A 16,041-nucleotide genomic window follows, 5' to 3' on the forward strand; every position below is an offset into this window, starting at 1 on the left:
CTAGTGTGAGTCCTGAACCGCTCGTCAAGTCTCACTGCCACTCCTTTGTTTTATGAATGTATGAAATAGCATCTGTGTGTTTACCTCATTCTCCATATGCTTGTGTGTGTGTGTGTGTGTGTGTGTTTGGCCATACCCTATGGCTTGTAGGATATTAGTTTCCGATCAGGGATTAAACCTGTGCTTTCAGCACTGGACCACCAGGGAATTCCCGCCATATAGTTTTTCGACTGGTCTTTGCATGCCATCCATGTGCACCTGTTTTCCCTTGCTGATTCTGCCCTTGATCTGTTCCTGCTCTGGTCAACCTCTGAGGAGAAGGAAAAGCCAGAAAGCTAGAAAAGAACAAGCATCTCCTTTCTGGTCCTTTCAGAGCACAAACCCACCCACCCATTCTGTTCCACGATAGTTCCTACTTCTCTGACATTAATGCAGCCCACCTATAAAGTTTATATTTAATAAAAGAGCTTCTTTTAATTTCTCACTTATTAAAGACAGCACTTGCTGAGCTCTGAGGTTTGGAGGGGAGATCTCAGAAATGGGCTGAAGAGCTCCTTCTGAGACTCAAGTGTGGGGAGCTGCACCTGCCAGGCTCCAGGAGAATGGGCTGAGCAGCTTCCATGGGCAAGGCAGCAATGGGAACTTCCCTATCTCTGTGACAGGAGGTTATGAAATCCTACCAGGAAGCAGCAGGTGGCAGATGTGGGGTCCCATTTTCCTAAGTCGCAAACTCTCAGAGAGAGATTCTGCCTGATAACAAGATTACCACACGAGCGATCTTGCGTGTGCAGCAACTTTCAGAGCCATGCTGAGAGCTAGGTGTGTAGCGCTTATCATACTGTTGAGGCTCGTAAACATCTTGTATGGCTGCAGGCGAGCCAAACCTTGGAAAGGCGCTGCATCTCGCTGACTCTAGGGCCAAGCCCAGCTGGCTGCCTGTATATAAGGGGAAGTCTCTGTGCTCCAGGTAGAGGAGTGTTAGCTTCTTTCCTTTCTCTTGACGTGGCTCCTTCTCTCCCCACGTCAACATGAGCCGACACTTTAGCTCCAGGTCCGGGTACCGTTGTGGCGGTGGAGGAGGGGGCTTCAGCTCTGGCTCTGCAGGGGTGGTCAGCTACCAGCGCAGGTCCACCAGCAGCTCTGTGCGCCGCAGCGGCGGAGGTGGTGGGAGATTTTCTGGTGGAGTGTGTGGCGGTGGTGCTGGTGGTGGTTTTGGAAGTCGGAGTCTCATTAACCTTGGTGGCAGCAAAAGCATCTCCATTAGTGTGGCCGGAGGAGGTGGACGTGGTGGTTTCGGTGGTGGTTATGGCGGCGGTTATGGCGGTGGTGGCTTTGGGGGTGGCGGTTTCGGTGGTGGTGGCTTTGGGGCAGGCGGTTTTGGAGTTGGTGGCATTGGGGGTGGCTTTGGGGGTGGTGGTTTTGGCGGAGGTGGTTTTGGTGGGGGCGGTTTTCCTGTCTGCCCTGGTGGCATACAGGAAGTCACCATCAACCAGAGCCTTCTGCAACCCCTCAATGTGGAAATTGATCCTGAGATCCAAAAAATAAAGAGTCGAGAAAGGGAGCAGATCAAGTCCCTCAACAACCAGTTTGCCTCCTTCATCGACAAGGTGAGTCTATCGGCACAGTCCACCAGGACAGCTGCTCCTGTTCCATGTGGGATTGGCCCTGCCCAGGCATGTTTGAGTTTGAGCCTCAGGTTTCTGTGGTTGGATGGTTAAAAGGATAGTTTGTGGAGTTGTCTTCAGGAGATACATTAGAAGTATGTTTGCAGTGATTCTGGTGACTAACTTCTCTCCTGGGCAAAAAGGTCTGTGGTCCACATAAAGGAAGGTCAATTTGACCTCACCATGAAGTGCTTTTTTTTTTTTTTTAAATTCAACTCCTGAGCTGAATTTGGCCTCATAGATGTTTAATAAAGATAATAGAAATGAGGTTAATTCAACCTTCTAGGATGCAAACAGAGCTCTGGAAAGGCCTTCCTAACCATAAAAAGGAACTTACTTGAGTATAAACAGAGCACATGGTGATATTGTAGCCAAAAGTGTACAGTAAGTCAAGGTCAAGCATCTCTTGCTGTCGGAAGAGGAGAACCGCACCCTGAGGATTTTCCATTCATACTGGACCAGGGTGGGGGACTTTTTGTGCTTGTATTTCCAAGTATCTGCTCTAGAAAAGAATGTAAATTATTTTTTACTTGATCATCAATAATGTCAACACAATAGATTTGGAATTCACTTTTTGGATTTTCCCAACATACTTTTGAACTATGTTTGCTCAAGGAAAGCAAAACAATTTTTATGGTACTCTACCTAAAAAAAAAAAAAAAAAAGAAAAAAGGAAGGTAAATCTCTTAAGTATCAAGTATCTGTTTCAAAATATAATTGCAGTAATTTTATATGTGCTTTGCTATTTGGATAGCTACTCCCTTCCAAAGTTCCAATGGAAACTTTTAATTGCCATTTTCAATCTCATAGAAACTGAGTTCACAGTGAGTTGGGTTTTGTTATGAAGATGATGCTAACTTGATCATCATCTTCCTACTTTTTTCCTCTTCCATGGCTAGGAAAATAAGCATTGAAGTTCTTTCCCAAGTGGCTGGGCCTGGCTCTGTGGTAGGCCTTGGTACTCAGTGGCCATAGGACTTATTTCTGTACCAGTGGGTAATGGGGTCCTGTGTTCTTAGGTGAGATTCCTGGAGCAGCAGAACCAGGTGCTTCAAACAAAATGGGAACTGCTGCAGCAGATAAACACCTCCACTAGGACCTACAGCTTAGAGCCCCTCTTTGAGGCATACATCAGCCGTCTTAGAAGGACTGTGGACCAACTGAAGAGCGACCAGTCTCGGCTGGATTCAGAATTGAAGAACATGCAAGATCTGGTGGAAGATTATAGGAGAAAGTAAGGATTACTGGCTGGGCTACTCTTGGCTTTTGTTCTAAAATATTTCTGAAAGGTAGCAAGCTAAGACTACGAATAGCATGTAACAATACCTTTTCATAGGTTAGAGGGAAGTCAATTTGGCATTTTCAGAAATCTTAGTTTTCTCAGATGCTGGTAATAGTTCAGTGGTTTTATTGCTTAGAAGGTAAGATGTCTTAGGCTGGTTATGACAGGCAAGGACAATGACAGGCAATGCCATTTTTAGTCTAAAAAGCTAAATGTTGGGCCTCACCTCCCCGAATCTCCTCCTCACTTCTGATTTCCTTGCAGGTACGAGGATGAGATCAACAAGCGGACAAATGCAGAGAATGAGTTTGTGGGCATCAAGAAGGTGAGACAATTCTGTAGGATGCCTATCACATTTGAAATAAGTAAGAGTGGAGGATGTCCAATACGTAAGCAGAAAGAGGTCATAATGTGGAGAATTAGTTAGTGGGCCTGAGGAACAGCCGAGGTAGAGATTCCCCCTGCCTGAAATTATCACAGACCTGGACTTGTCCACACACTCTGCTTCTCCAGATCCCTCAGGACTTCCTGGAGTGAGGAGGCAGTTCTCAGACAAGATCACTTGTGATACCAAGGGGTGGGACAGTCTAGGGATAAAGAAATGAAGAAGACCTCTTGGAAAATCCCCTCCTAGCAGGTGAGAGGGACTCACCCTGAAAAGACTCTGACTTTATGATGTTCGTGGTTCTTCCAGGATGTGGACGCTGCTTACATCACCAAGGTGGACCTTCAAGCCAAATTTGACAACTTGCTTCAGGAAATTGATTTCTACAAAACACTCTACCAAGCAGTAAGTTCTCTAGTTTCAACCAGGTTTACCGAAATGGAGAGCCTTTAAGCCCAAACCCACTTCTATTCAGAAGAACAGAGAGATACCTTTCTTCTCCTGAAACCCTCTCCCTGTCCCAAGTTGTTCTTTAGTTTTAACATGGTAAGTCACTGAACTGTTATGCCTCGCAGGAGCTGTCTCAGATGCAGACTCATATCAGCGATACCAATGTTATCCTTTCCATGGACAACAACCGCAATCTGGACCTGAACAGCATCATTGATGAAGTCAAAGCCCAATATGAAGAGATTGCCCAGAGGAGCAAAGCTGAGGCTGAGGCCCTGTACCAGACCAAGGTGAATGGGCCGATGCCTGTCCAGTTTTCCTAAAATGTCTTTTCTTGCTATCGTGATTTTTCTCTAACATTTGTGTGCATGAGTCGTGGTGCATTCTGCCACCTCTGAATGACTTGATCTATCACATTTAGTATGAAGAGCTCCAGATCACTGCTGGGCAACATGGAGACAGCTTGAAAAATACAAAGGTGGAGATTTCTGAGTTGAATCGGGTGATCCAAAGACTTAGATCTGAGATTGACAGTGTCAAGAAGCAGGTACTTTTCTTCCTCCTTCAACTACTCAGTTATATGGAATGGGTTGGGGTGTCCAGGTTATTGGAGGATGTGTTCCTAATTTTGAGGCTTACAGTCCATATGAAGGTTGTATTGTTATCTCTAGTTCTTTGGTGACTATGGTTTCTAGAGTTTGGCCATGACGCTAGGTTCTCCTTGGGGAAATTTACGAAAATGACCTAGTAAAGAAATAGATATAGTGGTCATGAGAGGTCTAGCCCATGGCCCAAAGTGAGACTTAAACAATGGTGGCTGAGAGGAAAGGCAACCAGGAGAGTAGGCATCTGGAAGAACGTCAGGTCTGTAGCAGTGAAAGAGTCTCAACTTAGGGCCCAGAGAGGCTGCTGTATCACCTTTATTTAAGGAAGTTGACACAGTGATGTATTATCTCAAGACAGGTGAATGCAGGTCCTGTAACTCTCTGGGAGCCAGAGTACTGGCCTTACAAGGGTGGAGAGATCAATCTGAGACAGAAAGGCCAGGATGGAATTAGGTATTCAGAGAGTGTATAATATGCTGGATTCTCCTTTTCCAGATCTCTTCGCTGCAACAGGCCATTAGTGATGCTGAGCAACGTGGTGAGAACGCCATTAAGGATGCCCAGAACAAGCTGAATGAGCTGGAGGATGCCCTGCAGAAGGCCAAGGAGGACATGGCCCGCCTGCTGCGCGACTACCAGGAACTGATGAACACCAAGCTGGCCCTGGATGTGGAGATTGCCACCTATAGGACCCTCCTGGAAGGAGAGGAAAGCAGGTGAGGAAGGGACCCTGGGCAGGTGGCCACTTCTTATGTGCTTCCTCCCTTGGACACTGGTTGCTGTTGAAGATGCAATCACGTGACTGCAACTTGTCCTGGGTATGGGGAAAGGAAAAGCACACAGCACAGGAGGAAGGGCTTGGTTTCACTTTGGGAGCCAGAGTCCCAAGCTTTTTTTTTGAAGGCTGTTGCATCTCTCTGAACTCTTTGAGAGAGAGCAATTTATTCTTCACCTGAGTGTGTGTGTATATTGGTCATCAGTCATGTCCAACTCTTTGCAACCCCATGGATTGGGGCCCACCAGGCTCCTTGGTCCATGGGATTTTCTAGGCAAGAGTATTGAAGTGGGTTGCCATTTCCTTCTCCAGGGGATCTTCCTGACCCAGGGATTGAACCTGGGTCTCCCACTTTCAGGCAGACTCTTTACTGTCTGAGCCATACCTGGGCTGGCTCAAATGTCATCTGACCTAAAGCCAATGTCTTTGGATGTGGTGGGCATATTTACCTTGTCTAATTTACATGGAGGTTTTGCCCTGTTAGTACTGATGCTGAGAAAACTGACTGAGTTCAGGAGGCCAGAGGGAATGGGATTAGGTTTCAGATGAAGCAGACTGGGGGACTCCCAGGTAGGAAGACTCTTTAAAGATGGCTGAGAGGGCCTGGGGAGGCAGTCTGTGAAGCTCGCATCATGAGTATTGTGCTTTTCTTTCTCCTTCAGGATGTCTGGAGAGTGTGTCCCGAACGTGAGCGTTTGTAAGTACAAGCTGATTTCTCAGGGCTTCTTCTCGGGTGCAGGGCTTGCTGGTCTTGCTGAGTTGGAAAGGGAGTTGGAGTTGATGATAACGAAGTGTTCTCTTGCAGCTGTGAGCACCAGTCACACCAGCATCAGTGGCGGCGGTGGCCGAGGAGGTGTTGGTTTTAGCTCCGGTGGCGGCGGCTACAGTTCTGGAGGTGGCGGCGGCTACGGCTCTGGAGGTGGCAGCAGCTATGGCTCCAGAGGTGGTGGCAGCTATGGCTCTGGAGGAGGCAGCAGTGGGAGCCGTAGAGGTGGCTCTGGAGGAGGCGGTGGCAGCTCTGGAGGCAGCTTCATCTCCTCTGGAGGTCGGGCATCCAGCACCAAGACCTCTGGTGGCAGTTCCAGTGTGAAGTTTGTTTCCACCAGCTATTCCAGAGGGCCCAGATAAAGAGGTCCTCTCTCCTCCATTAGCTTTCTCTCTCCATCACTACCAAATATGCTTCCGAGTGCCTTACTGGAGGAAAAAAATCTATAGTTACACTGGCTTATCCTATTCCCTAGCTCTGTCCTTTCTGCTCTGATTTCCAAAGAAAATTTTAAAATCAGTGGCAATCTCAGTCCCTCAGCTAGGACCCTGCTCTGTACTCTGCCCAAGAAACACTTCAACAATCACTGCTACACACATTACATTTCAAAGCACCTCCTTAAGTCAGCCAGAGGAGAGCTGGTCAGACCCACGGCTTCTTTGCCATGGACAGAGCACAAGCTTGGGACAGCTTTAGTATCCTAACTCGCACAGCAAGCTCTGTGCTGCTTTGGTTTTGTACATAAGGTGTAAGCCAGTTGTCTTTTGTGGAGAGGTCTTAAACTCCCTGTTTCCTGTGTTGCTGCAATAAACTGCATTTGAAATCCTCTCTGTGTCTCCATCTCCTTTGTTCACAGCACTGTCCATCCTGGATGGGTGTTCTGTGGGGAGAAGACCCTGGAGCCCTATGGCGTGTGTGTGTTGGGGGGTTGGGGCACATGAACATGAGCGAGGTGGGGACGCTGGTCAGACAACACTGAACTTGAAACATTCAACATTTAACTAGAATAAATTCTTGCCCAGAGGGTGAAGGTGTCATGAGAAATAGAGACTAGGGTAGCAGGTTTTACTCATCTGAGAGGGCTTTTTTGAAAAGGGCAGTGAACCAAGAAGGTTGGGAAGGAGAAATCTGGCATTGGAAAGGGGGAAAGTATGATTGGAAAAGCAATTGTTTATGTGAAATAGCCAGTGATGATGTTATCAAAGAAAACTTGGGTCCACTTGCCCTTGTGCAGTAAAGCCCATGTACTGACACCAGGTTATGATGAAGGAAAGTACAGTGTTTACGGTAGGTACCAAACAAGGAGTCTGGGGAACTAATGCTCAAAAGGTCCAGACTCTCTGATGGCTTTCTGGGAAAGGTCTTTTTTTTTTTTTTCCAGGAAAAGGAAGGATTTATTACTTGCAGCAAGTAAGGAGAATATCAGAGATCTTTCCCAAAGCAGTCTCTCCCTCAACAGCAAAATTGGGAACGTTTTGGAGTTTCTTAAATTAATTTATTTTTAATTGAAGGATAATTGCTTTACAATGTTGTTTTGGTTTCTGCCATACATCAACATGTATCAACCATAGGTATACATATGTCCCCTCCCTCTTAAACCTCCCTCCTACCTTTTCCCACCCCTCTAGGTTGTCCCAGAGCCCTGGTTTGAGTTCTCAGGGAAAGGTTCTTAAAGACAGGTTGAGGGAGAGGGTTGCAGGGCATGTGATCAGCTTGTGGACATTCTTCTGATTGGTTGGTGGTGATGTAATTGGGAGACAATATCATTAACCTTTTGGTTCCAACTGATGTGGGATCTCCATGCTTGTGGTCAGCACACAGTCAAACTTCCACTTGGTGGGGATTTCAGTATTTGTAGAACAGTTCAAAGCATATGACTCAGAGTATTATCTACAATCCTTGAGGAGGAACTAAAGGTCCTTGACTTTGTTTAATGGATAAACTAGCCTTATTTTCTCTTGCTGGACTGTTTTCTTTGTTTCTGCATTTTCTCACTTCTCTAACTAAACTGATCTTTAGAACCTGGGGAAGGGCTAGGAGGCTAGCCTAGGAGGAGGCTAAAGTTTTTCTGCAAACAAGAGGCAGGCTGAGGACCTAGGGGAGGGTTCTGTCATGGGAAGGCCCCCCCGCTAGAGTCCCGCTGGGCTACAATGAGAGGAGTGTGAGTAACATGGGGTCCACAGCTACTATAGTCAGAATACAGACTTAGGTATAGGGAGTTCAAGAACCAAGAGTGGTAATGGAGAACTAGACATTCATTTCGTCTCTCTTTCAGGCCACCATTCAAAGTTCTGCTTAATGTAAGAAGTTCATTTGTGGATATATAGCCCACACTGCTATAAAGTAATACAATGGGATAGCATAGTGGCCAGAAGCATGAATGTTTGGAATCAGATATTCTTGGGTTTGAACCACCACCATTAACGAACTCTGTGATAATGTGTAACTTAAAGACCCCACTACACCTCAGTTTTATTATCTCTAAAATGGAGATAATAATGCCTTCCTCATGGAAATTACTGTGAGAACAGAATGAGATGATGAATGAACGTGGCTTAGCATATAATAAGCCCTCAGTGAGTTTTAATGATAATGGTGGTGAAGGTGATGATGGTGATTGTTGTAAGGTGATGAGCAAGGTTGTTGTAACCTTGCTTATTGGCCTCCACATAACTCAGTAGATGTTTGTTCTAAGGAATATCAGCTTCCTAGCAAAAGCTGAAAAAAAAAGAAATCATGAAAAAGTCTGTCAGTTTTCTGAGGATCAACTTTCTTAGGTTCCTATTAGGAAAAATGTTTCTAGCTCCTGTGTTAGCGAGGGCTGAAGGGAATAAAGAGGGCATAGGTCAACATGAGTATCATTTAAGTGTCTATCAGTGGACTCTATCCCTTCTTCCTGGTCACCTCTCCATCAGAGCTGCTTCCTGTCTGACTGATGTGAGAGTCAGGAAGGCTTTATGATGGATAGAAAGAGCAAAGAACTTTGATTCAGAGAACCTGGGTTTAATCCACTGTGGTATTTATGGGGCAGACAAAGGAAGATAATCCACAGCTTACTGGACAGGTGGATCCTTGGACAAGTCACTTGATCATTCTACAAGCCTCAGGAGTCTTGTAGATGAAGTGGGGGTGAAAACATTTGCCTCTAGACATCAAGAGGATAAGATATACAATATAGAAATGCTTTGTGAACTGTGAGCTTGTCAAACAGTATTTAAATGAAATTAAAAGGGAGTGACGAAAGAGTAGAAGAACATGGTTGGTTGTCAGGGCCACCAAGGGGAGAAGTATCTTGACAAGGTCACTGTGACACAGTGATAGCTTGTAGGGACAAAACATTGGTTTTGTTAGTGAACCCAAGTTGAATCTAGTTCTGAGGCCTAGTATTTATAGGCCAAACATATAAGAGATGGAAACATGAACCAGGATATCTATGTATTAGCTTGTGGGAAACCTGTATTTTCAGTGGCTGAAATACCAGAGCCACCCCACCCTGTTATCAAGATGCCTGGGAGACTAAATTAGTCACAAGGGGTGGCTTGGTACTCGTGGATTTAGAACAGTGGGAGTTGGAAGGCCTTGAGGGAGCTGGCTTCCTCTCCTCCATGGGAGAACAGACCTCTGAAATTACCAGATACAGTTCTGGGGACACTGTTGAGTGAATAGTGATGTATTCTGGCACTCTGGCACACACTTCCTAATCTCTTTCTAAGATACAAGTTTCTTTAGTCATACGTCAGTATTGGAAATACCCTTGCTTGTTTCTTTTGAACCTAGGTTTTCTTGGTAAGTTCAGACATGAAGCAGAAACCACTACAATTTACAGTGAAACTTATCAGAACTTTTAAGGTCACAGGACTATATGAAATCTCTCTGTTAGTATATAATAAATAATTAGATGAGATGGTTTGACGGCATCACCGACTCGATGGACCTGAGTTTGAGCAAGCTCCGGGAGTTGGTGATGGACAGGGAAGAAAGGCATGCTGCAGTCCATGGGGTTGCAAAGAGTCGAACATGACTGAGCAAATGAACTGAACTGAACTGAACTGAACTGAAAGAACTAAAATGAGTATGGTCAAGCACTCAAATGCATTAATACTAGAAGGACAGCAAAGGAAAAAATCTAGATTCTGATCAGTTCAACAAATAGTTCCTGCACACATACTGTATGTCAGGGACAAGTCAAACATTGGAAATACTCTGATGAGTGAGACGTGATTCTTGCCCTCAAAGGCTTGGGTGATAAGAAGTATGCCAGCGTGTCATTATGATGCACACAACCCACGCAATGATAGAAGCACACACAAGGTATGGAAATGGTACATACAGAAGTGAGAGTGATAACAAGTGATGCCTGGCAGGGTTTTAGAGGATAAACAGGAATTTTTCAGGCAGACAAGGAAGGTCAAGACAGACAATGACATTTAAGGTAGAGGACACTCTGGGTAGAAGGAGTACAAGCAAAGACAAAGACAAGAAAGAGTAAAATTGCTTGAAATAATTGAACATCTGAAGGATCATAAGACTACTGACAATAAATGAGGGTGAAGAGTTAGATTCAATCAAGAAAGGCCTTGTACTCATTCAATAGAGTCTAGGATCTAGACGGTGGGGTCAGAAGTTCTCAGATGGGGTTTGGGGATCTACCGGCTTATTACAACCTACTAAGGGAAGAAAAGAGGTTACATTATGCTACTTGTAAGAACTGAGCATGAACCACAGTTTATCATGTACTTGAGTATTTTTGTTGTTCAGTTGCTAAATTGTGTCAGACTCTTTGTGACCCCATGAACTGCAGCACACCAGGCTTCCTGAGACCTTCACTGTCTCCTGGAGTTTGCTCAAACACATCCATTGAGTCAGTGATGCCAGCCACCCAACTTGTCCTCTGTCGTCCCCTTCTCCTTCTGTCCTCAATCTTTCCGAGCATCAGGGTCTTTTCCAATGACTGGTCTCTTCACATCAGGTGGCCAAAGTATTGGAGCTTCAGGTTCAGCATCAGTCCTTCCAATGAATATTCAGGATTGATTTCATGAGTTTACCCTAAGAAATTTGATCTGCCAATGGATGATCTACTTGTGGAAGTGTCATTTTTTAAAGATATTTTTTGGGGGAGAAGATGTGACAGATAAGGAAGAGACAATAAAGGGATTTAATGATTGAGTGACATGGTTAGATTGGTGTTTTAGAGGGATCACTCAGACCAGATTGAATGAGTGTGAGTGATAGTTGCTCAGTTGTGCCCAATTCTTTGCAAACCCATCAATTATAGCCTTCAGACTCCTCTATCCATGGAATTCTCCAGGCAAGAATACTGGAGTGGGTTGCCATTTCCTTCTCCACAGACCCAATTGGAGGGGCCCATATTGAAGGTAGGATGACTTGTTAGAGGATTATTCCAAAGGTGCAGGCAAAAGACAATCAAGGCTTGCATCTCAGCTCAAGTCCTTAGAGGTGGCAGAGTGGCCAGAAATGAGGATGAGGAGCTGCATTCCAGAGGTAGTCAGGAATTGAATCATCAGGGCTTGGTGATGGGTTGGATATGGGTTGGGGAGGTGGGTGAGGCCAAGGGAGGAGTAGAGGGTGGTTCCATGTTCCTGGTTTGGATAATAACAGAGAATGCAGCAAGCAGGTGGGGAGAAATGCTGAGTTACTTCTTTTGAGGTGTCTCCACTCTATTCATGTAATTATTGGGACTAGGGCTATAAACTGAAGTCATCAAAATTTAAAAGTTAGAGTAAACCATCAGATAACTCAGAAGAAGGAATAGAGCGAGAACTGCAGAGACCTTCCAGTAGGAAAGCCAAAAATACATGGGAGAAATGGGTTAAAATGGAGAAAACTTAAAGACCACAAAACCAGTCACAATTCCTCAGCAGTTATTCAGCAAAGATACTGAGGTCCCCTGATCTTAGTGATAACGTCTCAAAATCTTAGACTCCTTATTTCATCCCTGGGTAGGTCCACTGTGGATTTGATGCTTGCAGCTAATTCAGGTAATAATATTCAGGAGGGAAACCCACTAATACAACTGTGTGATAAAAAGTATTCTATCTTCCATCATCAAGATCCTTTTCTATGTGGCAACCATAGTGCCTTGGGTATCCATGCACACACAAGCAAAAATGTACATATGTGTTTATCCTCCTTTCTCATATGTCCTGTGGAATCTGTTCATGTGCCACATCTGATGACCCACTTTCAGCATTTTGCCCTTACCTAGATATATCTGCCGGAGAAGGCAATGGCACCCCACTCCAGTACTCTTGCCTGGAAAATCCCATGGACTGAGGAGCCTGGTGGGCTGCATTCCATGGGGTCACTAAGAGTCAGACACGACTGAGCGACTTCACTTTCACTTTTCACTTTCATGCATTGGAGAAGGAAATGGCAACCCACTCCAGTGCTCTTGCCTGGAGAATCCCAGTGACGGGGGAGCCTGGTGGGCTGCCGTCTATGGGGTTGCACAGAGTTGAACACAACTGAAGTGACTTAGCAGCAGAGATATCTGTACACACCTCCTCTCCCTGGGTCTGGATACATGTATTTTGGCTCCTAGTGTTTCAGCTGGAAGAACAGAGTCCTTCCCTCTGTCCATTGGCTGATGGAGCCTTGGGGCTTCCCTTGGGCTATTATTCTTCCTTGAATAGTCACAGTGTTGCAGGCTTTAGGTCAGTGGATGGAGACTTCCTTCCATAACTGGTCCAAGTTTCTTTCCATAACTGTGTGGCTGTTATACAGCCACCTCTCTAATAGAGTTCAGAGGGTCATCTAACTCTAGAGAAGAAAGGACTTTCCTCCTTCCTTCCTCCTCACACAGTAATTCCTTCCTCTCCCACACTCCTAGGCCTAAGACAACTGTCTAACACCTCTGAGAAAACAATAGAATCCAGCAACAATTCCTACAGCCTCTCAGATCCTAGTTCAGCTTAGCTCAATTCTGCCACCCTACTCCTTCCATGGGGTAGGGTCTCCACTAGCCTTCACACGGGACTGTCCATTAGGCCTTGGAAGAAAGAATTCCAAAAGGTGGCCTTGAACCAGAGCCCATGGTTTTGCGTTAAATTTTAGAAACCATAACAGAACAGTCTTAACTGAAATGGGGATCTTCTGCTGGTCCCTTGGAGGAACTAAGGGGAAGTCTCATAGTTCTATGCTCTGTTCTATCAAAAACATGCATGGAAATCTTACTAGGAACTTTGTGACATTGCTGAAAGTTTATTTTGAAAAAGAATATTCTTTGTTTAGACTAGCTATTCTAAGGGTTTCAGTCTCATTGCTCTCTGTTTTTATAACAAAAATAAAATATCACCCTTTTACTGTGCTAAGAAAAACTTAGATAGTATATCTTACAATTGTACACAATTAAAACAAATCAACACAACATTTTAACTGCAATATAAAGGAGACACAAATTGAAAAAAAAAACCTGGTATTAATACCCTATATACTTCACTTTGTATATTCTCAGGCAGGGCTCTGTTAGTAGAATCACCATGTGTTCAACCAGCTACAAATGCAGGCGTGCTGCATGTACAATCTAAATACCTTTGATGACACAGTATTCCAAAAAAGGTGCAAACTCCCATAAGTTTCCTAATGAGGGGGAAATACAGACTTCTCTTGATTTACGCAGCAGCAGCATTCCTCAACAACTCAGTGTATCTGCAAACTGAGCATAGCCTCTGTGTCTGTATATGCGACATGGGTTGGGTTCTGAACTGAACCATTATAAAAGGTGGAGCATTCAGAAGCTATTCAGGAGGTCCAGCATAGGATCATGCTGGGTCATACTTATTAAATCACTAAATGCGTCCCCCTCTCCCCCCCGCCCCATACCACAGTGACAAGCAAAAAACTGTCTCCACAGATTTCCAAAAGATCCCTATGCTCATACTGCCACTTTAGAGCATTTTGGGAATGGGGATGTTTTTAGAGCATCCAGGGGAGAATATGAGGCACATATTATCAACTGTACTCTCTCTCTCCCCCTCTCTTTCTCTCTCTGTGTGTTGAGGAGGAGGGATTGTGGAAAGGCCTTATCTCCATCTCAGAATATCTTATATGGACCCCTGAATTGTGTAACTGTTTTTTTTTAATTAATATCTATTTCATTTGATATTAAAGAAAGTTATTCTCTTGAGAGTGAGAGAGAAGATTCAAGAATAGAATCTCAAGACCACTCTGCTTAAGGACCAGAGTAAGAAGGAGAAATCAGAAAAGAGCCTAAAGGAGCAGTCATTGTGTATGGAAGAAGCAAGAGAGCATGGCGTCATGGAAACCATGACAAGCACATTTTAGGAAGAAGAGTCAAGTGTGAGTGGAAGGTTCCTGAGGAAGCTACAAGTTGAGAGGACCTTAGAAATATGGATGGGATTTGGGCAGGGCTTCCCTTGTAGCTCAGTTGGTAAAGAATCTGCCTGCAGTGGAGACCTGGGTTCAATTCCTGGGTCAAGAAGATGCCCTGGAGAAGGAAATGGCAACCTACTCCTGGAGAATTCCATGGACAGAGGAGCCTGGCGGGCTACGGTCTATGGGGTCACAAGAGTTGGACATGACTTAGTGATTACACCACCACCACCAAGGGATGAAGGGGACACTCCAAGCCCCTCTCCTTGTGAAGAGGGCATGGCTGACAGGCTGACTACAATTGGAGGTCAGAGAAGAGGTCTATAAAGTTGCTTCCTTGAGGGAAAGTAAAGATGCCCGAGAGACATCTGGGTGGTGCTAGCCGTTTGTGGTTGTTTCTTGGAAGAATGGATGCAGAAGCTGCCCCGGGATGCTATGCGTCACTGTGCTTGCCCCTCCCATACCTGCTGCAGGGAACGCGGCACTCCCTGCCAGCCCATTATCAGAGAAATGGCGCCATCTCAGTTAACTTGTGACCTGCCCAGGTTCACCTAGAGTTATCCCCCCCCTCCCTGCTGCTCACGCCCTGTTTCCAATTTGTCAATAGGCTCTGTTAGTTCTGTCCTGACAGCCTGGAGTGTCCTCTGCTGGCACGAAGGCTCCTTTACACACAGTGCTGGAACCTGTGCTGCTTACCCCAAAGCAGCAGCTCCCAGGGGCAGTGGGAGTGAAGAGTATGTAATTGGAGTGTTTCAGAAAGCTTCTTGGGAATAATAACAGAATAAAAATAATAGAAAGTTTTTTGCCTTGGTTCTATTTTGTTGGTTGTAAAGACATAAAGAACTAGCTAAACCCTTTTTGGTACAGAGATCTCTGGTGGGAGGAAGTTCTCTCTCTTTAGAAAAGACCCTGATGCTGGGAAAGATTGAAAGCAGAAGGAGAAGGGGACAACAGATGGTGAGGTGGTTGGATGGCATCACCAACTAGATGGGCATGAGTTTGAGCAAGCTCTGGATGTTGATGATGGACAAGTAAGCCTGGTGTGCTGCAGTTCATGGGGTCACAAAGAGTTGGACACTTCTGAGTGACTGAACTTGGGTGTTGATTCAGTCATGAGCATTTGGAAAGCCCAAATGACCCACCGAAGAGCTAGTGTGAGCTCAGGGGCAAGAACAGGGGCAGAGAAGAGACTTAATCAAAGGTGACTGAAGGTGTGTGTGTGAAGGTCACTCTCACTGAAGATGGACCACACCACTGTTGCAGAGTAGAAAGTCAGGGCTGTTCTTGTTTGGAAGTGATAAAAGTCACTCTGAAGGACATTCACTGAGGTCCAGTTGTCTGATGGTGGTAGGGGCTGTCCTGTGATGATGAGTTAACCTCCACTGGACATACTTGAGTAGACTGGCCTTTCTCCAGGCAGGCGTGCTTCAGAAGAGTCAAACCCTGGTTGGAACCACTTCCAACCTTGAGACTCATTCCTTGTTTCCCTATCACCTTCCCAAGACTCCATATTCAATTTCCTTTCTTTTTCTTCCCTAAGTTTCAGAGTCAACTTCCAAAATATTTTGACCAACTGTTTAAAGAGTATAAAAGTTTGGTCTTGGTCTGAGCTGATCTGACAGGTGATCTGGAGAACATCTTTGTTCAGTTAAGAAGACACTGAAGTTCAGTCCTTGATCTTGGATGGTTCATGGCAGGGTGTGCATGAGACAAGGATTGAGGTGAGGCTGTTCTTGCCCCATCCTCTAAGTTATAGGTCCTT

The 16,041-nt window shown here is 45.2% G+C and overlaps 1 protein-coding gene across 1 annotated transcript; it reads left to right on the top strand.

The window, feature by feature from the left end:
• The first annotated feature begins 969 nt into the window (after positions 1 to 969).
• On the top strand, positions 970 to 6,755 carry KRT1 (keratin 1). Its single transcript, XM_086403820.1, has 9 exons — positions 970 to 1,607; positions 2,684 to 2,898; positions 3,211 to 3,271; positions 3,641 to 3,736; positions 3,907 to 4,071; positions 4,203 to 4,328; positions 4,882 to 5,102; positions 5,824 to 5,858; positions 5,967 to 6,755. The coding sequence occupies exons 1-9, from the start codon at positions 1,029 to 1,031 to the stop codon at positions 6,287 to 6,289; spliced, it is 1,821 nt and encodes a 606-aa protein (XP_086259946.1). The 5' UTR covers positions 970 to 1,028; the 3' UTR covers positions 6,290 to 6,755.
• Positions 6,756 to 16,041: the final 9,286 nt, after the last annotated feature.

The sequence above is a fragment of the Bos grunniens genome, chromosome 5, assembly GCF_055505025.1.
Source record: "Bos grunniens cultivar Pamir isolate PY7600 chromosome 5, Bosgru_T2T1.0, whole genome shotgun sequence".
NCBI lineage: Eukaryota > Metazoa > Chordata > Mammalia > Artiodactyla > Bovidae > Bos > Bos grunniens.